Raw genomic sequence first — 24205 nt, 5'->3', positions numbered from 1 at the left:
GGACTCATTGAGAGGAAATGTAAATTACATGTGATTTGCTCAGATAGTGAAATTCCCTATAATAGGTTTAACTTTTATGTAAGTATTAAAAATTGTAAACTAATATGTAGCTACTATATTTAGTGTGTACTTTTGTTATACTATGTATTAACAATGCTACTAAATATTCCGAATTGAGAAACTGACCTGTGAGACTGCAAAATTAGGGCTTGTTGCTGAATTTCCTGGTCAATTGCTCCAATAGAATCCTTAGGTAGATTTCTTAAGTCATTTGCAAGCTGAGAGGAATTTTCTGATGAAACTACATACACATTCAGTTGTAGTGAAGAAGGTTCTAATGGTTCAATACTTTTACCAAAGTATAACCTTGCTATTTGAGAGTTAGAGATATCTCCTTCAGCTAGAAGATCTGGACTAATATTGTAATTATTTCCAGTACAGTCCAAAGTACAGTTTCCACTATGTAATTCTTTTTCAGGAGCATCAAGCAAGTTGAATTTGTGCTCTTCACTACATTCATTGTCAGAGTAATGTAAATCTGCGGAGACATTGTCAGTTGTATATAAAACCACATTTCCATCCTCAGGGTTACTTATGCCATATTTTGAATATTTTGTGTTGATTGCTCGTTTTATTTTAGAGTCCAGAGTATTTACTAAAGAAGAGTCTACTAAATTTGATCTATCTATGAACTTTGTAGTATCCAGATCATCTTCTTTATCCTGAGATTTTGTTAGCATTTGAAATAAAACAGCTTCTCCAGGTGTCATTATAGCAATGTCATCTGTTGTAACCTCAATTATTCTATCAGTATGTAACTGTTCAGCTGATTTATTAATTTCACTACTTCCTCGATTAACATCCCTATTTATTTGTATCGATTGTTCCTCATTGCCTACTGGATTATTTATACATTGCTCTTGAATACAAGAATTACATATCCTTGAGGTAGCAAGCTCTTTATATAAGGTAGCCTTACTAATAAATTTGTTTCCACATCTGATCAGATATTCTAAAATAGATGGAGGTATCTTACTCACTGGGGTCCGTGAAAGTATATGGAAGGCATATGTAGGTAAGTTTTTAATTAAGCTATTTGATGGGATCAGTCTAGATACTACATGTGTATCAACCAAATAACTAGGTAATACTCCAATAGCCATATTCTGTTCCATTTGTTCATATAGCCTAAATCGTAGTGATGAAAATAGCAATGCAATATTTGGTAGAATAACTATTTCTAATGGTCTTGCTCTCTTACTATCTGGAGATATCATAATACAGTCAGTATTGTTATATACAGAAGATACTTTGTCAAAGCAGGTTCCTCCCGAGTAAGTACGGCTTATAATATGTAGAAGAATTATTGCAATAACAATTGATTCACATTTAAGTGTAGGTTGATCTGTATCATCTGTTCCTATTCCAATATCAATATTATTTGAACTAATATTTTGTTTATTAGGTAATTCCATTCCATTGCAATTTTCTATATCTTTCTTCATTAATTTGTCATTAAATATACCTGTACCTTCATTTATTGCTGAGTTGCACTGTATATTAGTCCAATACAAGTCTATTAAGTTAGAAACATCTTCCAAAATCTTTCCATAACCACTAGTTGCCCCATTGTATAACCTTCCATTAATATATAAAACATCTCGTTCAATATCCTTGGAGTCTTGTGCTATGTCTGGACATACTGAGCTATGTGAAAAATTAAAACTATCATTTCCAAAGTAATCAACTGCAAACATTGGTTGGTCAGGAGTTGTACTTTTGTATAAAGAATTCAGATGTATAACTCTGGTAGAACATGTCTCTTTGCAAGTCATAGAGGGATATTCCAATAACTTCAAGTCATTTATCTGATTAAAGACATTTATACATGTACTTAAGTCGTAAACTTCTGAAAAGCACAGAAATGGAAGCTGTTTCATTAACATTCTATATTCCTCATAGTTGAGAGAAGTGGAGGGCCATTTATAAATCTTTGGATTTGGGAATGTAGGTATATCGTCATTATCATTACGTTCATTTTTACAGTTACTTGTTTTCAGTATTTCAGGCATTGTAAATGCCGTACAGTTCAGTGATTCACTATATGACTGCAATCTAGACAAAATAATAGGATTTAATAAAGATGCTAGCTGAGAACATAATCTTAATCTCAGTTCTTCTAGACTAAGCATATCCTCTACAATTTCTTGGATAATTTTCAGATGAATTGAGTGGGCTGTGAGCAAACCAGAAAACATCCCTAAATTATCAAATAGCTTTGCAGCTTCCAGTTCCCTAAAAAATTCCATTAGTAATGCAGCATTGTTCAAGTCTATTTGTTGAGAATTAATATTGTTGAATGCTAAACTAGGTCCGGTATAGTTATAGCTGGAATTTGGTAACATTGACTTTGATGTACAGATCACAGAATATGATCCACAAAGAGATCCCCCATTATCATGATTAGAGCCATAATTAGTACCTATTTCTTGAAAATTACCATCCTTTATTGTAGATAATACTGGTGTCTCATGGTGGTAGGTGGTTGCATTAGGATAAGTAAATAATTCACCTGCATCTGATTCAGCTCGGCTGAATTCCAAATCAGAAACAGGTGTACTGGAACCTTGGAGAATTTTAGTTGTTTGTTTTATTCCATTTGTATTTTTACCAAGGTAGATAATATCTGGTTGTATGAGTAGAGCTGTTTTTAAGATTCGTAGATTCGATTCTAGTGATGATTCACCAATTCTTATATAAGTTTCGGAATTTTCTGAAACTGAAAAAAGAGAGATAAGGTTTTTAAGATCATCATCAAGTGTATAGTATCCTACTATTTTTGTTGAAGTTGACTTATACGGTAGACTTATATCAAGTAGTGGGTCTTGCCACTCTTCATCTAATTGCAGAAGTCTTTCTGATTGACTAGTCATTAAATAAGTACAAGCTTTGAAAGAAGTGCCTGATAATTTCGGTTAAACAAATGAAAAGTAGGATTTGGGTACTTGCAAAACAAGCAATTCCTTGCACTTAGAGTACTAAATAAGCGGTTAGTACTTTTTATCTTAGCACGAAGTTAGGATTTGAGATATACTCATCTAAAGAACTAAGTTTGTAATTATATACTTGCTGGGATATACAAACTAAAGATTAAAGTCTCCACTAAAGTATGTCAAACTAAACTGAAATCAGCTCGAACTAATTATAGTGAGTATTCTATATGTTCTACAAAGTAAGCTCTTAGATCATTTACCTGTACAGAGTAGGAATTTTTCGAAGACTACTGAAATGTAATGTTAATGTAGTCTTTATTAAAGCATAATGAAAAAAGTTGTCACAAATTATAAAGTAGTTACCCTCACTTTCCTTCTGAGACAGTTGGAAAATGCGCGACATTAATGCTACTAAAGAATTTCTTGAACTTCAGAATAAGATGACGGAGTTAAATCCTCTTGCAATTTTAACTAAGCTAGATAGTTCAGGCTGTACACTGAATACTTTGACACTTTCTCAGGAATTTAATTGTGATCATGAGAGAATTATTGGTATAATTAAGAGTTTAGAATCACGTAAAATGGTAAAGTCAATGATATATTCAACAATAACTGTTCATTTAACTGAGGAAGCTCTTGAATATTTAAGAAATGGAACTCCGGAGTATCAGCTTATCCAATTTCTTTTATCAAGAGACAATTTTTCAGCAAATGTTGGGGAACTACCATCACATATACCTTCCAAAATTTTGAAGATTGGATTATCTAAATGTTTACATCAAGGATTTGTAACTTTGGATAAAGTAAATAACCTTGTGAAGATTGTTAACAAAGATATTGACTTTTTGAGAACAGATAAAATAAGGGAGCACTTGAAGGAGATTAGTTTATATGGTATGAATGAGGATTATTTTAAAAAAAGTGACGAGGATATTCTTTTAGAACTTAAAAAACGTAAATTAATAAATATACATAAGAAGACATTTTTTTTAATAGAAAAAGGGCCGAATTTCTCTACAATAATTAAGTCTGAAATTACTGATATTACTCAAGATATGATTCTTGACAAATCTTGGGAGGGTAGTGACTTCAAGCCATATAATTTTTTTGCAAAAGGCAAACGTCTAATTCGTAGTCACATACATCCGTTGACAAGGTCCTTACTGAAATTTAAACGTATTCTTTTGCATATGGGGTTTGAAGAAATGCCAACTAATAGATGGGTTGAGAGCTCTTTTTGGAATTTTGATGCTCTTTTTCAGCCACAGCAGCACCCCACAAGGGATTCTAATGATACATTCTTTTTAAATAAACCCAATACATTTAGAATGAATTTAGAGCTTGATGAAGCACATATTAATAGGGTTAGAGATATTCATCAAATTGGAGGATATGGATCTATTGGTTTAGGTTATAATTGGGATATCGAAGAGGCCAGCAGGAATATTTTGAGAACTCATACAACTGCTATATCTGCGAGGATAATTTATTACTTAGCTAAATTATATAGTAATGATCAGGGTGACTGGTCACTTACAAATTTTAAAAGAAAGGCATTATTCTCAATAGATCGTGTATTCAGGAATGAGTCTATAGATTCTACTCATCTATCTGAATTTCACCAGGTTGAAGGGTTAATCATAGATAGGAATTTATGCTTAGGTGATTTACTTGGCACCTTTTCTACATTTTATGAGAAAATCGGAATATCTAAATTGAAATTTAAACCTACCTTTAATCCATACACTGAACCTTCAATGGAAGTATTTGGATATCATGAGATTTTGAAGAAGTGGATTGAAGTGGGTAACTCTGGAATATTTAGACCAGAAGTATTGAGATCCCTTGGACTACCTGAAGGCATAGTAGTTATTGCATGGGGCTTGTCACTTGAACGCCCAACAATGATTCATTATAGTATCCCTAATATTAGAGATCTTTTTAGTTATAGAGCAAATATCTTCACATAAAATACTGTCATTTAAATAGATTTTTGTCTGACATTCTTGTTTGACATTCTGGGTATTGGGAGCAAGCAAGGGGTACAGACTTGGTTATTTAACAAATTCTATATACAAATGCAGTTAATTACTAGAACCTCAGACCTGAAGGCGTGTATGGTGTAACGGCTAGCATCTCAGTTTTCCGAACTGATGGCCCGGGTTCGACTCCCGGTACACGCACTTTTTAGTACCAATGAGTTAATTTGGGGTCAATATTGCAACACAAGATCTTTCCTATTCTTGTTATTTGTTTATTCACTGTTGATGAATCTCCCATGCTAATTTACATATATATCTTTCATTATAGCTCCTACTAAAAAAATATTCATATATCTTGATTAGATGATGTTCCAACAATTCGTATTTTAGTGTTGAAAACTAAGCGGGTATGTCGAGAAGCTTTTTAGGACGCTTCGTATTCTTTTAACAGAGCTAGGGTTGACTTTGCTATTCAACAAAGGCTAGGTGGGAATCCCGTGAACCATCATATAGAAACTATATTAGGAGCTTGTAGTTAATTATACTACTAGGGCACAATATGCGTGCTGCATGGGGTGCACTGAAAGAAGCAGTACAAGAACTAAACGAAGTTCTTTTAGAAGATGAAACTAATGTGAACGATGAAGAATTTTCTAAGTTGAGAAAGGATATGGGATTTAAGCATACTGTAAATAACCTTAAAGATACCAGATTAGCAGTAAACAATGATTACTCCACAACTTTGCTAGATGATAATATAATATTGGAACACGAAAGCTGTTTACCAAGTGAGGTAACAGTGGAGTCTAGACTTGAAACTACTTTTACAACTATAGAACACAATTCAGAATACGCGGATAGAATTGACTTGGTTTCAGATAAGCATAGTAGACAAATAGAAGAGGATACCCAACTTTTCACTATCAACAAGTACCAGGAGGAAGATTTAAGTCCTGAGATATACCAATGTGATAAGTCAATTGCGGACGACAAATTGTTTATATCTGAATCTACCAAACTTAATAGTAAATCTGATACTTTCGTGGCATATAATCCTACTTTCATACGGCAGCTTAATCAGATTTTCCAGGTAGAGGTCAATGACCTTCAAGATCTGTCTAATACTCTTTTAGGGCACTATGGAGACTGGGTAGGAATAAAAAATCAATTAGTTGGGGAGAAAGAATTAATAATAGATAAATTACCTAATCATCTTCAATTATATTTGCAAGATGTTATACTTAAGAAAGATGCTCCATTTTCTCTAGAAATGACTGTGTTACTGGGGGAATGTCTAGTATATCTTGTAAACTATTTGAAAAATCTTGATACATCCAAATCTGAAATGAATGAGTTTTCTAAAGGAGAAACAAAAGTTGAGTTATCTGACTTTTTCGCGAGTATAGTCAAAGAAAATGAAGACTTGAAAACAGAAAATATGAAACTCTTAACTATAAATCATGATTATATTACTGAATTGGAGAGATTGAATGGCATTGACAGTGAAGCAACTGAGCTAAGGCAAACAGTTAAAGATATGACTACTGCACTTGAACAGACTAAAGTAGAGATCACAACACTTAGAAACTATGCTAATAGCTTGACAAGTATTGTTGAATGTTTTCAAACTGAAGAGGAAGAAACTAATGCTAGACATCAAATGGAATTAGAAAATGTCAGAGAAGAGGCACGCCGTTTAAAAGATCAAATACAGCTTCTAAATATATGTGAATCTGAAGTTAGAGATATGAAAAGAGTTGTTAGCAATTTATCTAATGAAAAACAGTCACTTGAAAAACAAATACAGGACCTACATGTAAACAATCAAAATTTACTGGAAAATATGGAAAGAACACTGATACAAATGCATGATCTAAAACAAGATTTGAAATTTAACTTTGTTGACAAGCGTCTTGTCATACAGTTTATTGAAAAGCACAATGAAAAGGGAATAAAGATAAAATATAGAGACGATATATTTTGTATATTGTGTGATATTATTGGAATTAGTAAGAAAGATAGAGAACGCTTAAATATTCTCCCAAATGATAATTTGGACTCCACCAAGAATCCTTCACTTAGAAATACCGAGAAATCTTCACTAAAAGGCCTTTCGGAGCTCTTTTTTGATTTCCTTGACTCAGAAGTCACTGACAACAAGCCATGAAAATCTGTTGATACTTGTAGCATAGCTAAGCCTCAGTCCTATTTATAAAAAACTTATTTTGTTTTTATATCCTAATAATTATTAATCGAATTTTTACATTAATTCAAATATTAAAATGGAATTGACCTAAGTAAAAAATTTGATCACTTACCTCACCTTTGATACTTCAAGTTGTCAATATATTTGAAAATAAATTAGATATCGATTAAATTCCATGCTAGTATTCAAATTAAAAGTTACCAAATTTATATTTATATTTCATGGATACTACTGCAACTCATACCTGCATTTTCGCTTATGTGACATATACAGCATCTATATAATAGTATTAAGGGAAAATATTACTATTAATTGGTTGTGAACCAACATACTTAGATTCAGGAGCAGTATACTGTAAATTGTTAAATAAAGCTGGTTATCGCAAAGTCTGTAACTATTATAGTGTTGTATATATAACTGAGGTTTCAGAAGTAATAATCTTTAATAAAAATTGAATTCGAAAATATTAATGAGGAATTGATAAAAAGCTGAGTGTACCGAAAAGAAATAAACTCATCAGTAATGAAGTGCTATTGATAAAGTTTACTAAAATTGGTGAATTTTTTACATTATGGACTTACATTAAAAGGTAGTGTTATGTCATAGCTATCCAATATATCCACTTTATAATACCAAATTTAGGTGGATATAGGAAAGGTAATATGTAATTTTACTTAATATTCCATTAACAATACAGTGAAGGATAAATTAGATTAAAAGATTTAGTTATAAATATTTATAATTTTGGAAATGACTATAATATGAATCTAGTTCCATTTACAAAAGGTTAATCACTTAAGTATATTGTAAGAATGTTAAACAATGCTGTATATCCCATTGAAAAGTGGTAAAGTGTTTTTAAATAGAAGCAGTAGAAGAATTGTGTGAAATTAGTTACTTTAGGAAACTCACTATTTATATAAAAAAAGAAATTTTCTATATTGTAGGTCGTAGCTACTCAAGTGTCACTGAAATGTTAGATAAGCAGTTTACTTAATAACAACAAATTTTATTGGGAATGAGTTAAAAGTCTAAGTAAAACTTATATATGAAATAGAAACAATGGATACATCAAAAGAATCACCTTATATTGAAAATTTGATATAAGAAGAGTATAACTGAGTGCCAATAGTGATGGGACTAAGCCCTTGCTTAACATTTGAAAAATATGAAAATTTAAATGAAATTTGGGTCAATTCAAGATAACCTGAGGTTATAAAAAAACATAAAAAGATAGAAATGAAATTTCAATACTCGAAAGTAGATCTTTAGAAATCGAACTAACCATTTTTCCAAAGAAAGTTGTAGTACCATTGTTTTACATTGAGGTTGTACGTCTATAAGGAACTATCAAAGAAAAAATGATATTGCTATTGAATGATATTTTAGACGAAAATATTGTAAAATTTAATGATAAAATATCTATTGATACTATATTTTCCCAATTATACTAGTCTTGCATTTGGGAAGTAAATTTTGTTGTTCATTTTACAAGCTATTATTCTTGCAATTGTCACTGCCAATTAGTCATTCTTGGGTGTTAAGGATGTATTGAAAGTATAAATTATATCTGAATATATATTTTAGAATAATAATTAATGATTAATCTATTATATTTATAGCATTACTAAGTACCTATGGAATTTGTGAATGTTATAGTCATAAAATAAGAAGTGTTTGACACAAAGTACTGAAATATAATTGGAATAATCGGGACTAACAGTAACCAGTAGTACTTGATAGTGATATTAATGTCAACAATTAACAGCTATTTGTCAATATTTCATCTTTGAATATAAATTTCCGCCAAATCACCTTAACATGTTAGGGATTTAAGTTCAAGTGGTGTTATTGGTAAAACTGAAATAGTGAATTTACTAGATTATTACATTAGAGACAAAAAGTAATGTTAGCTACTTTCATAGGAAATAAAATGGAATTTATGTATCATTGAATTATTTATGAAGAATAAAATACAAAATTTATTTAGAATGAAATTAATAATAGGGATAACTGTAAGAATTCGAAGTCTATATACAATAATTCCTTCCCTAATTATTCAAATGTTCCTTATTAGTTATAAGAAAAGTCATTCCTCATTTTAACTTAAAATTGAAATAAAGATAAGTAGGAACTTCAGTATTTACTGTTTTTAACAAATTTGTAAACTGCTAAATCAGCATATATCTAGAAAAGAGTTGTGATATTCGCTCCAAAAAGAAGATCTGAGTTTCCATACTTACCCACTGAAAGGATTGTTGATCTCTGATTGTTTGTATTGCTTCATCATTGCCAAGTTTAGCTCTGAAACTTGGACTTTGTAAGGCTTTTAAAAGTCTTAAACAATGTGGATAACTAATAAACAATTATTTGATTGTAGAAATTAGATGTATAGAGAGCCAGCTAATACAAATATGAAATAAACATTGAACTTACGACAAATAACTTGAATATGGTGGGTTACACCAATATAATAAATATCTAAGATATCTTATAAATGATGGATCTTTATAATAACCTTCTTTCTCTAACCCTAAAAAAATAGTATTATAGATATTTTTTAAAATTAAACATCTGCTAATTGTCTTATACTTACATTGTAGATAATCCGGATTTGATAGACACTGGACAAATTCTAATTCTAGTACAAAACGTTTACGATCAGCTTCGTCCATTTAACTAAAAGGAACTGTAACAACATTAATTCTTAAACACCAGATGACCCGGTAGCGGGTTGGTTGTACTAATATTTTTAGATGCATCAATTTACTTTGGCATTGTTTGGACTTCTTTGTATCATTCCTATAAGCTCACTACATAGAGGTTATAGAAGCAGTAAAAGACAAGTAATCTGATAATCTCTTTTGGTAATAATATAAGCTTATGCCAAATACTTCATTTTGTCTTTTTTTTTTCTCTCTTTATAGTGGATAAAGTATACTAAAATTAGCTAACAAGTTATTGCTCTAAACAGAACTTTGAAATAAGAAAAGATATTTTGAGATTTATGAAAGAAAATTCAATATTTCTTATTATATTTGTAGTATATTGGGGAAATACTCAGGCCTACATTTCTTTCTGGAGATCAGACTATGATGTAAGTGTATCATTTATTCACTCAAGGATAAATGCATGGGATATTGTTTACAATAACTACGAAACATTCAGTCCAAGGTCGATAAATACACTATCTGGATTAGGAACGTCTCCATCTACTGTGAGAAGTCCGCTACTGTACCCAAAAAAAATTAGGCCTGTAGGGACATTTTCGCTGCAAATCGGTCAAACAATGCTTATTATATTAACTATATCTGTAATTTTGAGTATAGTAATTGGAATTATATGCTGCTACTGTTTAGTATCTCAAAAGGATGACTTTTCGAAAGCGCCAAATGGATATCTCAAATTTGTGGGTGAAGACAGTCCAAACTCGTTTGAAAATGTGTACAAACAAGATGCTAATATGAGGCACTATATACTTACTGGGGAGCACTAGTGTATACAGTTTATATTGGATAATAAGATCTAGAGATTTAATATAGTATATACATCATTAGATATACTAGGTATAGTAGTTATGCAATTTAGCATAATAAATCAAATTTAGTCATTCATTGGAAAGAAGACTCTCTCATTGTTGCCATTACAAATATTTGTAAAGGAGTTAAGTTAATAATCATCATTACTACTTGAATCTTCAGATGTTAATAATGGAAATATTGTTGAATCAGTAGTGAATACATTTGACTCAGAAATTGTGGTTGAAATACACGGTAACATATGCTGTCCTTTCAAGTATGAATCACAATATTCGCTACAGTATCCCTCTCTTCCTTTAGACAAATTGTAGTCAGTTTCATCTTTCTCTAAATAGACATTTATGTCTGGATTTTGCCACAAGTGATCTACAGTGGAATCATCAAATGTGGTTACACTATTATGGATATGATTGATATGATGTTTATAGAAATACCACAAATTTCGTTGAAATAAAATGAATCTATATATATCATCAAGTAAATCTGGGTACAAAAGTAGTCTTTCGTCGTCTATTCTTACTTTAAAATTACAGTTATTGGATATACAGCAATTGTCAATTTTTAGCGAGTCATTTGTAATTCCAAGTGGTTGCAGAAACAACATAACCCAATGGTCTATACTATCTACTGAGGGAATAACAACATAAAGCACTTCATTTTTCTCGTCCCATTCAAGTTTAAAATTCTTATATGAGTAACTTTTTTCATATCTAGTGGCCGCAAATCCCACTTTGTCCACTTCTTTATCTACATCTCCAACATAATATGCTAAACAGTTATCAAAACCAGAGTTATAGTGAAAATTATACATATCTGTAAAGCTATATCTTTCCTTCAGTTCAGGCTCATATTCTTTGCTAGTGAGATGGTTATCTGCATAGTCTTGTTCTTCCAAAATAACCGCATCTGGAAAGTATACTTCAATATTAACAAGATCATTCTCCATTATTAGAAGTATTTACAATATCGGCAATTTAGCTCGATTTTATCACAGTTGTGATAGTTCAATTTAATACTTTTCAAATACACCTTGATTCAAGTCTGTACTATAGGGACTACTTTGTAGCATTTCCAGATCTAAAATTTACCCGAGACATGGATGCTGCATCCACAAGGATTGCATAAGAAATAATTTTTACTATCTGAAGAAATAGTAGATAACGATAATAAATAGAAATATAGGTAATTAGAACAAATCAATTCGTTGTTACTAGAAGCATATAAGAATTTTCTACTTTATGACAGAATCTAGGATTTATTGCAAAAAAAAGTGGCTTTAAGCTATGCAGTTTTCCTTACTAAAATCTACTTTTAAATAATGTGACTTGGTCGGAGATCTTAATTAAGTTCCTCTTCTGCTGGGCTAAGTTGTTATTAGATAGGCTTATTATCTTGCCCTCGCCAAATTTTGAAGTTATATCCTCATAAATGACATTGAATATTTCACATTCTATATTCTCCTTAATCTTCTTATTAGGATAACTCCTCTCTTTCAACCTATCATACAAGACATCAGTCTCTACCCTAAGACAGATAACTATATCAAACCACTCTGCAGATAAAAAGTCAACTGAGTGAAAGTCTAGTATAATTGGTTTGTTAAGTATTTTACACTTCTTAAATAGTTTTTGCAGATATCTAATGACCATAGTCTCATTAAAGATACTACTTTCCATTTCATCATCCCATTCACTAAATAATTTCCTCTTTTTGATGACTTTTGAGAGTTCTACAACTTTGTAATTTCTAAATTTCTTGCCAAGCATTTTGCTTAACTTAGTCTTACCAGTACCCGGTGTCCCAGTTACGAGTATATTAGGCATTGACATATCTTAGTATGTATATATTAATATCTATAAGTTCAGAACCTCTTCCTTCTATCTACAGAGGACTTGAAAATTTATTGTAAATTATAGTCAACCACGGAGCTTTAAGTAGGTAAGTCGCTACACTCTTAGCAGTACCACTAACCCCGCATAAAAGATTAGTCATTTACTACTTTACTCAAATCTTATCATTTAACTAGTAATAATAAAGTTACGATAAACTGAGATGGATACTTTACAAAGTGACTTTTTTAGATTTATTGATGAGTTATGTTCAAGTGGAAAGTCATCAAGGCATTTACCTAATATACTAAATAAATTGAGTGAGCTTTTAATACGGTATAAAAGCAGACATTTGAAAATCATACCTGCTACATTACTTAACTTTGGGAAATCAAATAGTATTCATCGTAATGAAACATTATGTGGAATTGAAGACTTTAAAATTGATACGTTTGAGGTGTGTATGAAATATTTACTCTGTATACTGAATTTTATAATAGACAGCCCTATCATAGATATGAATATCACAAAAAAACTATTAAGAGGAGTTTTAAAAGTTCAGCATGTGAGAATGAGGCTATCTGAATTTGCAATAAGAATACTCATGAAATGGCTCAAAAATGAAATACTTATACGTCAATGTAGTGATGTACCAAATAAGGGAGTAGTTTGTGAGAAACAAAGCTATCCTATATCTTTTAGTTCATATATTATAAACAATATATTATTGAGGTCAATAAAAGCGCAAGATTTGAAAACTGCCACTTTTTTAGTGATAAATAACATTTATAAGTTTGAATACTCTAATTCGTATATGAATCCTTTTTTTTTGGAATATATACTGGTGAAGGACTATTTGTTGAATTATGATAATTTGAGGTATCACTTTGCTTTACATATTAGGAATCTATTAGAAAAAATTTGCTATAAATCTGGGAATTCTGTAGGATACAATACAGAAAAACGGGTTGGTCCATCCTTAGAGCTATATGGTTGTAGTGTAGATATTTTAATTGGGACCTTACTCAGGATCAGTTTTATAATTTTGAATTTGCCTAAACCGGTTAACATTGGAAAGTTTAGGAATAAAACAGATTTCGAGAGAGGAGAAAGAGAACTAGCAAATATATACAAAACTACTGCGGACTATGGCTCCTTACGAAATGAGTTTGAACATGACTCTTGGAATTGGCAAGACAAGTATAAAACAGTATATCACCAACTATGGATTGTCTATCTGCATGCTATAATTAATATGGATTGTGACAATGAACCGTCAATTAAAGTAGCTATTTTAAAACACTTGTTACATTACATACCAATCAATATAATGCCATATTTAACAAATCCACTGGAAATGGCTGATGCTTATGTAATGATATGTAATGGGTTAGATAAAAAGTATCTGTCAACAAATAAACTAGAAAACACAGCTCTATCAGCAAGTGCACTAAGCGGTCTATTTTTTCTAATAGTCAATTATAGATTAAATGAAGATTACAGCAAATGTGCATCTAGCTGTACGGGATACTACTATAATTTATATTCAACAATTTCTGTACCAATATTTAACCTACCTCAGAGCAGTAAATTCCTAAATTTATTGTCTTTGTCACTATCTTCGCCTATGTTACCATTGAAACTACTAGCCAAGTTTATCAAGAAGCTTATTAGAGTATCAGCAATATCATCACCTTCTAGTAGCGTATTGAACCTGATTCTAGTAAAAAAACTATTTAATATAAATATATCATATTTGAATTCAATGATGTCTCTCGATAATATGTCTCAGGAGTTCAACTTAACGGCAAGATTACTCAGAACAAGGAATGGAGACCAATGGGATTATTATAAAATAATTGGTGATCATGAAAATATATACTCTTCTGAGTACAGCACAAACATAATGCTATCAATTGATCTTGGTCTTTGGGAATTGTACTTGCTTAGGAAACATATTGTACCATGTATAAGACATATATCAAATTCTCTAATACTTGAGTCAAGAAATATTATAACACAGTCAACAAAAGAGAGACATATTTACGGTTTGATAAGTGACGAGCATATTTTACGTTTAGATATAGCTAGAGGAATAAACAAGTTTTTTATTACCAAGAAACATGGATCCAGTAAGTCAAGTGGTTCTGAAAGTAGAAATCAGTATCCATTATCTATTTCAGTGAATTACTCACTACCTGGAGATGGAATTAGTAGGTTTTTTGGAGATACTGATTCATTGTTTTGCAGTAGTTGATTTATACAAGAAGAGCAGAATTTTAATGGTCTTTCATCTAGCTCAGATAACGAAGAAACAATAGACATTACACAGCTGCATTCACAGTGAGTCAATTTCATTAAGTGACCGTACTCATGAAGAAGAACTTTAACTAGTCTATTATTAGTATCACCCCTTTTATATATTCTATAACCTGACACAATAGCTAGCCCATTTTCTGCATCAGTCTGACCATAAGAAAAGTGGTACTGATTTGATGGGGAAATGTCAACACTTGTTAAGCCTATTATTAAAGTTGATGTTGAAGATGCTTTTATTGAATAAATTTGTTCAAATCTTCTTTTAAGTTTTAATAATATACTGAATATAGATCTAGTCCATATTTGGAATTGATTATAATATTTCTCAGTGCTGGTATAGCTAGAGTTTGAATGAATAAAATTGGTGATTTCTCTTCCTTTCACTTTTATTGACAAGTAATCCTTCCTATGTTCAGTGCGATTCCCAACGGCTACAACGATGACATCTCCACTATATATTTTTTGTAGACATCTGTAAGCTTGACTTATACACTCTGTACTTATTTGGGGTTCATATGCTCCAACTAAAGCTAAAATAATAGTCATAAGGTTAATTATAAAAGATCCTTCCCATCATAGCACCTCCCAGTTTTAGAGCGGTAAATTGAACAAACTATTGAGAGCGGCGAGCTTTACAGTTTGCTTATTGGGGTAGACTTAAGGAAGAAATTCAAATGAAAGTGTCCTATTTCTAAGATGAATACTTTTAGAGTTAATGGGAAGTCTAGCAGAAGAAATTTTGGCAATATCAAGGTATAAGGGTTGTGTAATACATATTATTGACTATGGTTTTCTTTTAGCGGAAAATCCACAACTGACAATATGGTCCTCCAGCTACAGCAGTAAAAGTTTGGTCTCTTTCGTTGAGAGTACTAGAAATTCAGGTGATAACAATTATTCCCCTGCTATATTAACAATAATGATATGTTCTGAACAAAAAAGTAATTTAGATAAATTTGAACTAAGCAAAGTTAGCAAGTACTTTTGTAGAATAGAATTTGAGCTGGTAATTACTAAACAATATCCAGCAGAGGGCCCAGAAATATCTTTTCTAGCTTTTCATAATATGTGCAAGGCTGAAAGATATGTTATTAAGGATATTGTGCATAAGTATATATCATCTAACAAAGGGAATTTTGTCCTGAATGGTATTGTAGATACATTACTAAATTATTTGAACAGGCAAACCCCTTTAAGTATAAAGCCTACCAAAAATTACTTTGAGGATGTGCATTTAGAGGATATGTATTTACCGAGTTTGTTTGAGAGTAGACAAGTTGTTGCTGAGTATCAACCATTATCTGAGTCTTTTCACGAAGTTACGATAACATCCCAATTAGGTAATACTAATAGCAGATTAGATAATGACTTTGAAGTTTTGGAAATTCTAGGATTCGGTGGTTTTGGATCTGTTTTTCGTGTTCGTGAAAAGGCAGGTGGGAGATGTATTTATGCAATAAAAAGGATTCCTTTGAAGGCAGCAAGTACCCGAGAAAATCAGGTACTAATTAATGAAGCAGCTATGCTAGCTTGCCTAAACCACGATAAAATTGTTCGATACTATCAAGCATGGACTGAAGGACCACAAGAAATTAGTTTCAACTTAGATCAAGGTGACATCACTTCACTGAATAAAGTTCATCAGACTAGTAATTACGAAAATAAAATGAATTTATCTTTTCTAAAGTCAATCTCTAGTATATCAGAGATAAATTTACAAAGATTATCTAACAAAAGCACTGACAAACATTGCAATGTGAATAGTGATCTTGAGATTTCTCTTAATAGCAAGGAATGTAGAGGAAGAGAATATACAATTAAACAATCTATGATATACCTTTATATTCAAATGGAGTATTGCCCAGGTGATACTCTTCAAACTGCAATAAATAAAGGACTTCTATATAAAGATCACTATCTAATATGGCATTTATTTTATCAGATAATAGAAGGTCTTTCATATCTTCATGGGAAGGGAGTAATCCACAGAGATTTAAAGCCATCTAATATATTTTTGAAACTTGAACGTGACACATTGGAGGGGCATACTGATATTTCATTACCAAAAAGTAATAAATCTGTTGAATCAAGAGCCATTGATATTGTAAATAATGTAGATAAAGCAGATCATCTAGATCATCAATGTTTTTTGGTCAAATTGGGAGATTTCGGTCTAACAACATTTGTTCATACCGGTAGCAGTACAGATAAACATGACGCTACAAATTTTAAGATACATGGAGATTCTTCTTCTTTTAAAGGGTATTTATCTTCTGGTGTAGGTACGATGTTTTATATGGCTCCTGAACAAGCTAATGGAAATGTCTATGATCAAAGTGCAGATTTATTTAGTATGGGTGTTATATTATTTGAAATGTTCTACCCACCATTTCAAACAGAAATGGAGAGAGTTGCTGTTCTTAGTTCCTTGACACAGAGACGTGAATTTCCATATAACCACAAGATTCCATCACGTACTGTTTCACTCATTAGAGCATTACTGAGCCCTATTCCGTCTCATAGACCAACAGCTTATCAACTACTTTATAATGAATGGATACTTGAGCAATCTGGAAGATCTGTTAAGACTGATTTACTTATAGGTTATAATTATGCAAAGTTCTCTGAAGATAGTGATAGAGACAAAGCTATATCTGCAGTTGTTAAAACAAATGGGTTCCTAAATAGTCGAGAAAATATAGCTTCAAAGATATGTAGTATTATTCGCCGTAATCCGTACTCAACTGAATCAATACAGGTAATATCAACTTTATTTTCTCTAGGTAAAAGATTGGCTGCGAAGACAGCTTCATTCGGTGGGATGGTTGACTCCGTATATAATGACCAATTTGCATATGTACAATATAACAGCTTCCCATATGTTTCGACATTATGGAAGTTAAGATCTAAGTTAATACAGTGGGTATCTACCTCTTTCAAACACCGTGGTGCTGTTGAAGTAGAAGTTCCTTTACTACGACCAAACATTCCTGAACCAAGTTTTTCCTTTCTTACCAGTGAATTTTCATCATTTGTAAATAACTGGAAGAGTGATATTAGAGATAGTTTGAATACTCACCCTGAAGTGAATAAACCAAATCAATCAAAAACTACTCTACTTAGAACAGAAGTATGTAAGGCTTCAAGTGACTTAAATAACTCTCATACTGCTAACTTTGAGGAGAACATGAATTCTCAAGCTCCACTTATTTTGGATAATTGTGGTATACCCTTAATTCTTTGTTCTCAATTACTTCCTAATATGGCTATTCTATTGGGAGATGGAAGAGGTCTCAAAAGTGGGGCTGTTGTTAAGCGTTGGTGTATTAGTAGTAACATATTTTTAGAATGTAATGGAATTTCGATTGACAGCAATGAGAATACTAGATCTCTATTTACCAATAATAGAACTATTTCAAATGATAAATGCTTGAATTTTAATGGAGAATCTTATGATCACCCAAAAAATACATTAGCTGCTGCCTATGATATAGTTGTTAAGATTGATGATGCGATAGAAGCCGAATTCTTAGAGCAAATTCAAGATCAAGTACAAGAAAAAGAGTTTATTGGGTACTCAAAGATACTGAAATCGAAATATCTATCAATTGGTCATAATACAATAGCTCCTCTCTCATACTACAACATAGTTATGTACTATGACTTAGAACTAATTCTAACTGCAATAGATACTTTAAGACCATTTGAACCTTGGATAGGCAAACAAAAGTGTATTTGGGGAGATTCACAGCTTTTTACTGTTTTAATGGAAGATTGGGTAGGATTAACAAGTAATAAAGCAAGTTACTTTCAAGCTTGGTTACAAGACATAATCCCTAAGGGACTCTCTAAACAGAAATTTTATGATACTTTATGGCATTTTGGAAAGATATCACTGGCAGAATCTGCAGCTGCACATAGTGAAAGTAGTACTAGAAACTGTTTTACATGTTCTGATTCTACTGAATCGACACTGCCTTCACCTTATTTTATTGGGCTTACGATTTTATTGCACCCAACTGTACTAGAAGTAGTAGCTGAGTGGTTATGGCAAATAACATTTGAATTTGAAGGATCAATTAGAGAATTTGTGGATCTTGTTTACTATGGATCGAAGGCTATAAGTGAATCATTTTATACTCAAAAGAAAAAGTACATGGCAACTGCAATTGATGAATCACATAGGAAAACTGTATCTAAAGTTACCTTCCCAAGTTCTTGGAATCTATTGAACCAAGCAGACACAAGTGTATTAGTTAACGAAGCAGATGAGAAGACTACTCATTTTCCATACAACAATTGGTCAGCATATATAACGCCTAACTTGTCAACAATCCTTTATCGGATTCTCTACTTTGATGAAGCTGTAGCTAAAACATTTGGTTCATCAATTACATGTTCTATTTACTTTGATCCACTTTTAATTTCTGGTTCAACATTTTTTAATAGTGGTTTTTTTTTCTATATATATACTGTACTCTCAACATATGGTGAAAGTGATACTTTACCATATGCTAGAATTTATAGACAAGATAGTGATCAAACAAAGAGAATAGGGTCTTTTTGCAAAGCTGGGTCTACTGTGGAATATGCTGTAGGGTATAGCTCGAATATTAATTCGTCATTTACAGCCCAACAAGTGAATCTAGGAGAACTTTTAGTAAAGGGTGGTAGATATGACGATTGGTATATAAGAGCTAACAGACACAGCAATATTTTTAAATTTAGTGCAAATTATCAAAAAGTAGACAAGATATCAGCCGTCGGGTTTGAGATATTTCTTGGGAGAATTCTACAGAAACTATTCTTATTTCATGAAAAAGACTTTAAGTACTTAATGAATTTCGATAGAGCTCGTAGTCAAGTTGAGCAAGCAGACTTTCTTTATATAAACCAAAATAACCCTCTTGTGTATATTATCGCAAGAGACATTCGTTTTCAAGTAAGTGCTCTAAAATTAAAGCAATTGTTAAGCAATAAGGGAATAAGGTGCCAAAGAAGAATTATTGGTAACTTTGATGGATGGAAAAGTAGGAATTGGCCTAAATTGCTAAATGTAAACACTCACTGGATTGTACTTATATATAGAGGTAATATTGGAGATTCACGGAAACTACTAAATTTAGGTAACTCTAACTTTAATACGTCATATATTGATGCCAAGTACAAAATTGAATTCTGTGGTGGTAATATAGAAGTCAACCAAACAAATGTAATTCGAAGCTTTATTAAAAATTGGTCTAGTTCACATTATTTGAGTTCACTAGATATTACACTAGATAATGAAAATGAAGTGCTAGATTTTTTCACAAGTTATTATAATATAATTTCTCATTAACGCTATAAATGCAAGTCGTCTTATCTATTGAGACTCATTGCAAATTCTTCATTCTAAATCTTGTACGTAATGCCTTTAGTATTACAGAATCTTTACTCAATGAATCATTTAACAAACTATTATTTGGAGTACCCTCTTCTATAGACTTGGCATTAATCTGGTGAGTAACTGTAGAGTATTCGTTCACTATAGATGAGAAGCATTCTGAGTTACAATTCTTCGATTTCACTCTGTTCTTTTTTTTAGACATCACTTCTTGTTCAATAATTTTGATATTATTTCCATATTCAAAGTCTTCTACATTAAGGCTTGATACTAGTAAATATGCAAAACTTCTTGAGAAATATGTGCTTTGAAGTCTCTCCTTCTGTATCTGCATATCAATACTAACAATAAATTTCAATACGAAATTTATGGCATCATACTTTCCCGGACTTATCAGAGGATAATGTAGATTTTCAAACATATTGTAACTTATTAAGAAACTGACGTCAAATCCCAAAATTTCTTTTTTCCTAATTATTTTGAAATAATCGGAGTTCTTTGTCATAAACTTTATCGCTTGTTGAAACAAGCATTGTTCAAATTTACACATCAAGTAGAACTTTAAGCTTATACGAACACTATCGAGACAGCTCTCAATTAGACAGTACTCTTTTGAGTGTCTATAAATATACAGAGACTTTGTTAAGCTGTTATAGTTGCCAGGATTATCCTCAATTGATGGGATGGAGAATGCTGAAGGAAAGTAGAGTGGACTATAATATAAGCATAGTTCTTTATTTAAGGCCTTGAATATCCGTCTAAGATAGGGCATCAATGGAGAGCCGGCATCAACATCTTCCAAAAGTACCATATTTGCTTAAACGAATATTGTGCACACCCTATTCACTTTCAAATTAAAACTAAGATCTTCGGTAAGACCGCCATAATCTTGCTAGGTAGTAACTTAGGTGCTTAAGTATATGTATTTTAACGAAAGTGGATGGTACTGTTATCAACACTTCAAATAATAGTAGGACATTACGTTTAAAGTCTTATAATAATATGTACAAACTGAAAAGTAGCTTTCAAACTAATGTTAATGAGTATAAGTTTGCACTCTCATTTATCTAAGAAGAAATAGAATTTTATTATTTACTTGATATTTCGAGTTATACAACATAATAATCTCTAGTGAATTAATGTATTACTGATAAAAATGACCATTGCTAAGTTAAATAGTTATAAAGCTTCGGAAAATAAAGAGATCTAAAGATAAACAACCCTGAAGAGGCAGTAGTTGGACCTTAGAGCGGCAAGTATAGGATTAGCACTTTACGTAAATAGTTACTAAAAATAAGCTACGCACTTCAGATACACAAAGCTAAGTTTTTTCTTTCTCTTTTCTTTCTCAGAATAGTATGATGTAATTGGAGTTATCATAAAATTTGGGATATAACTTAATATCAATGTGGGGCAGAATAGTAAGTTCAGTTAGTTCAGTTTTGGATATTAATCAAGCAACGCTAAGTGGATGTATAGATATCATTGTTGTACCACAAGCTGATGGAACTTTCCAAAGTACCCCATTTCATGTTAGATTTGGTAAAGCAAAGTTATTAAAGAGTCGTGAGAAAGTAGTATCTATAAATGTGAATGGGAAGGATATCGATCTTAAGATGAAGTTGGGGGCAGCTGGTGAGGCCTACTTTGTTGAGAAAATAGATTTGTTAGATGATAACTGCAATAGTTCAGCTTCTTCTATAGAGTCTCCGATAATATTTCCAAGAGATATTGATACTCCGACTCCACCTCATCATTCATATACTTGTAAAGAACAGATTGCGTCTTTACAAGGTATGTACAATCCTTCAATTTTCAAAAATAAAAAAGTCGTTTTTTCATCAAGTTATAGGAATGAAGGTAATGCTGAAGAATCTGATTCTATACTTGTTCTAAAGACTGGGGAAGAATTAGGTGAACAATTTCACAACGGTGCAAGTATTTCATTTTCATTATGTGGTCACTTGCTATATGGAACTTACGATGACCAAATTCATGATAACGATGTTTTTCAAGCTAATTTAATAAATTCTGAGCAATTTCAGAGTGATATGAATATTTGGTACCATCCTTGTTTAGTAGCTCGCTTAAACAATAAACCACCTTATTATCCTATAAAGGCGTTCTACCCTATATTAGCATCTCTATGTGCATATGGAAAATCACCATCACCTACTGCATTGCAAAAGTTCATTGGAATAGTGGATTATTCACAATATAAGTTACCACTGGCAAGTAATGAAATAAATTTAAAAGATAATGAAGATTACTCAAACTATATCGGACCACCAAAATCAGATGAATATCCTTCCTTAGCATACACACCACTATCTAACCAGCAAGTTGATCATTGTTTATCATCACCTACTTCTCTAATGCAATATGATGATGTTGCAAATAGTGATGGTAGTTTGATTGGTTCATCTGTATCAGCCTGCTTATCACTGTATGAACAATCTTCTGTACCTAATAGAGCACGCCACTCGTTGCGGCCTACTTCGGATCAATTAAAAGCTATGGGGTTACAATGGGGGGCAAATCGTATAACATACAGTGTTGAGTCATCATTACAGGGTAAAAAAACAGTTAGTGGTACAATATATTTATGGCCTCCAAATACGAAAATTGTAATTTCAGATGTGGATGGTACTATCACGAGGTCAGATGTACTTGGACAACTTATGCCTATTGTTGGACGTGATTGGTCACATCAAGGTGTAGCTGAATTGCTAACTAAGATTGAAGAAAATGGATATAAAATTATATATTTAACTGCTAGAGCTATTGGACAAGCAGATGCAACACGTGACTTTTTGTTTGGACTTAAACAAACAGGCGACAGAGGGCATTCAACGTTACCAGATGGGCCTGTTTTTCTTTCACCTGACAGATTATTTCCTTCTTTCAAGAGAGAAGTTATTGATAGGACACCCTACATTTTTAAAATAGCGGCTTTAAGAGATATAAGGAATTTATTTCCTATATACAGGAATCCATTATATGCTGGATTTGGTAATAGAGATACAGACTACAGGGCATATTCCCATGTAGGAGTACCTGAAGGTAAAATATTTATCATTGACACTAAGGGTATTTTACATCACATCAATCGGACTTATACAAAGACGTAAGTTTGAGATCTTCTCCTAGAAAGGTGAAATATTTTACATCTTTAAACTAGAGACCTTCAATTTATAATTTGTTACCAAACTATCATTTGAATAGGAATTCATGATTTCCAATAAATTAACTAATTCTAATGGTTTAAACTTTTTTTTTTTTGTTTTTTTATAGGTATGAAACAATGACTGAAATTGTTGAATATATGTTCCCTCCTATTAAATGCTTAAAACTTGGAGCACTGCGGGATTCCTCTGATAATTGCCAAAGTACGATGTCAGATAAATACTTTATACATACTAAAGATGTGCATATCCATACACTGGAAAGTACTATATCTGAGTGTCCTTGTGATAATGAACTGGATGTTATGGATGATCAGGTTCGTCGGAATTACAAATTATTAACTCACACGGCTTTTGAAGGAGGCTTCGATTGGCTAATTTGTGCTTGTTTACTTAAAGGCAATAGCACTTTTAATGAAGATCAAATTGTTGTCAAATAACATTGATACTTCGATGATTGCGAAGTGCAGTAATAATGCTTATGAATTACAATCCTCCTTCATGATCTCTTGCAAGAAATCTAAACAATAGCATTGTGCATTCATTGTTTAGCTTAAACTTGAGATATTTAGCCTGTTTAATATACTGAATTATAACTATAAACTTACATCACTCCCTGTCTATATTTATTCAGTATAATTCATTTAATTATTGGAGGATAGATCCTGTAAATATGCTCACAAATGAAGATAACCCAGCGACCTGTAGGACTAATGGCAATATATTTCCATGTCATATTACTTCCTTTGAAACTACAGAATTATACAAT

General features: G+C 31.8%; 12 protein-coding genes across 12 annotated transcripts; 6 read left to right on the top strand and 6 right to left on the bottom strand.

Moving 5' to 3' along the window:
• Window positions 1–140: 140 nt before the first annotated feature.
• On the bottom strand, window positions 141–2933 carry cand_000200 (uncharacterized protein; the record flags this gene model as incomplete). The annotated part of the gene is made up of 1 exon (XM_067210270.1): window positions 141–2933. The coding sequence occupies one exon, from the start codon at window positions 2931–2933 to the stop codon at window positions 141–143; it is 2793 nt and encodes a 930-aa protein (XP_067068474.1).
• Window positions 2934–3385: 452 nt separating this feature from the next.
• Window positions 3386–4963, top strand: cand_000190 (phenylalanyl-tRNA alpha subunit family protein; the record flags this gene model as incomplete). Its single annotated transcript, XM_067210269.1, has 1 exon — window positions 3386–4963. One exon carries the CDS (start codon window positions 3386–3388, stop codon window positions 4961–4963), a length of 1578 nt encoding a protein of 525 aa, XP_067068473.1.
• A 571-nt stretch (window positions 4964–5534) lies between these two features.
• Window positions 5535–7142, top strand: cand_000180 (uncharacterized protein; the record flags this gene model as incomplete). The annotated part of the gene is made up of 1 exon (XM_067210268.1): window positions 5535–7142. The coding sequence occupies one exon, from the start codon at window positions 5535–5537 to the stop codon at window positions 7140–7142; it is 1608 nt and encodes a 535-aa protein (XP_067068472.1).
• A 2135-nt stretch (window positions 7143–9277) lies between these two features.
• On the bottom strand, window positions 9278–9856 carry cand_000170 (SOH1 family protein; the record flags this gene model as incomplete). The annotated part of the gene is made up of 4 exons (XM_067210267.1): window positions 9278–9349; window positions 9425–9536; window positions 9618–9714; window positions 9778–9856. The coding sequence occupies 4 exons, from the start codon at window positions 9854–9856 to the stop codon at window positions 9278–9280; spliced, it is 360 nt and encodes a 119-aa protein (XP_067068471.1).
• A 332-nt stretch (window positions 9857–10188) lies between these two features.
• On the top strand, window positions 10189–10677 carry cand_000160 (uncharacterized protein; the record flags this gene model as incomplete). The annotated part of the gene is made up of 1 exon (XM_067210266.1): window positions 10189–10677. The coding sequence occupies one exon, from the start codon at window positions 10189–10191 to the stop codon at window positions 10675–10677; it is 489 nt and encodes a 162-aa protein (XP_067068470.1).
• A 173-nt stretch (window positions 10678–10850) lies between these two features.
• cand_000150 (uncharacterized protein) lies at window positions 10851–11666 on the bottom strand (the record flags this gene model as incomplete). The annotated part of the gene is made up of 1 exon (XM_067210265.1): window positions 10851–11666. One exon carries the CDS (start codon window positions 11664–11666, stop codon window positions 10851–10853), a length of 816 nt encoding a protein of 271 aa, XP_067068469.1.
• Window positions 11667–12018: 352 nt separating this feature from the next.
• cand_000140 (adenylate kinase) lies at window positions 12019–12549 on the bottom strand (the record flags this gene model as incomplete). Its single annotated transcript, XM_067210264.1, has 1 exon — window positions 12019–12549. One exon carries the CDS (start codon window positions 12547–12549, stop codon window positions 12019–12021), a length of 531 nt encoding a protein of 176 aa, XP_067068468.1.
• Window positions 12550–12772: 223 nt separating this feature from the next.
• Window positions 12773–14806, top strand: cand_000130 (uncharacterized protein; the record flags this gene model as incomplete). Its single annotated transcript, XM_067210263.1, has 1 exon — window positions 12773–14806. One exon carries the CDS (start codon window positions 12773–12775, stop codon window positions 14804–14806), a length of 2034 nt encoding a protein of 677 aa, XP_067068467.1.
• cand_000120 (reprolysin family zinc metalloprotease) lies at window positions 14737–15414 on the bottom strand (the record flags this gene model as incomplete). The annotated part of the gene is made up of 1 exon (XM_067210262.1): window positions 14737–15414. One exon carries the CDS (start codon window positions 15412–15414, stop codon window positions 14737–14739), a length of 678 nt encoding a protein of 225 aa, XP_067068466.1.
• A 169-nt stretch (window positions 15415–15583) lies between these two features.
• On the top strand, window positions 15584–20206 carry cand_000110 (protein kinase domain-containing protein; the record flags this gene model as incomplete). Its single annotated transcript, XM_067210261.1, has 1 exon — window positions 15584–20206. The coding sequence occupies one exon, from the start codon at window positions 15584–15586 to the stop codon at window positions 20204–20206; it is 4623 nt and encodes a 1540-aa protein (XP_067068465.1).
• A 34-nt stretch (window positions 20207–20240) lies between these two features.
• Window positions 20241–21062, bottom strand: cand_000100 (actin-related protein 2 3 complex subunit 4; the record flags this gene model as incomplete). The annotated part of the gene is made up of 1 exon (XM_067210260.1): window positions 20241–21062. The coding sequence occupies one exon, from the start codon at window positions 21060–21062 to the stop codon at window positions 20241–20243; it is 822 nt and encodes a 273-aa protein (XP_067068464.1).
• A 595-nt stretch (window positions 21063–21657) lies between these two features.
• Window positions 21658–23876, top strand: cand_000090 (lipin family protein; the record flags this gene model as incomplete). The annotated part of the gene is made up of 2 exons (XM_067210259.1): window positions 21658–23378; window positions 23546–23876. The coding sequence occupies 2 exons, from the start codon at window positions 21658–21660 to the stop codon at window positions 23874–23876; spliced, it is 2052 nt and encodes a 683-aa protein (XP_067068463.1).
• Window positions 23877–24205: the final 329 nt, after the last annotated feature.

The sequence above is a fragment of the Cryptosporidium andersoni genome (genome assembly GCF_001865355.1).
Source record: "Cryptosporidium andersoni isolate 30847 chromosome Unknown contig_57, whole genome shotgun sequence".
NCBI classification, from domain to species: domain Eukaryota; phylum Apicomplexa; class Conoidasida; order Eucoccidiorida; family Cryptosporidiidae; genus Cryptosporidium; species Cryptosporidium andersoni.
This window is presented reverse-complemented; position numbering and strand designations above follow the sequence as displayed.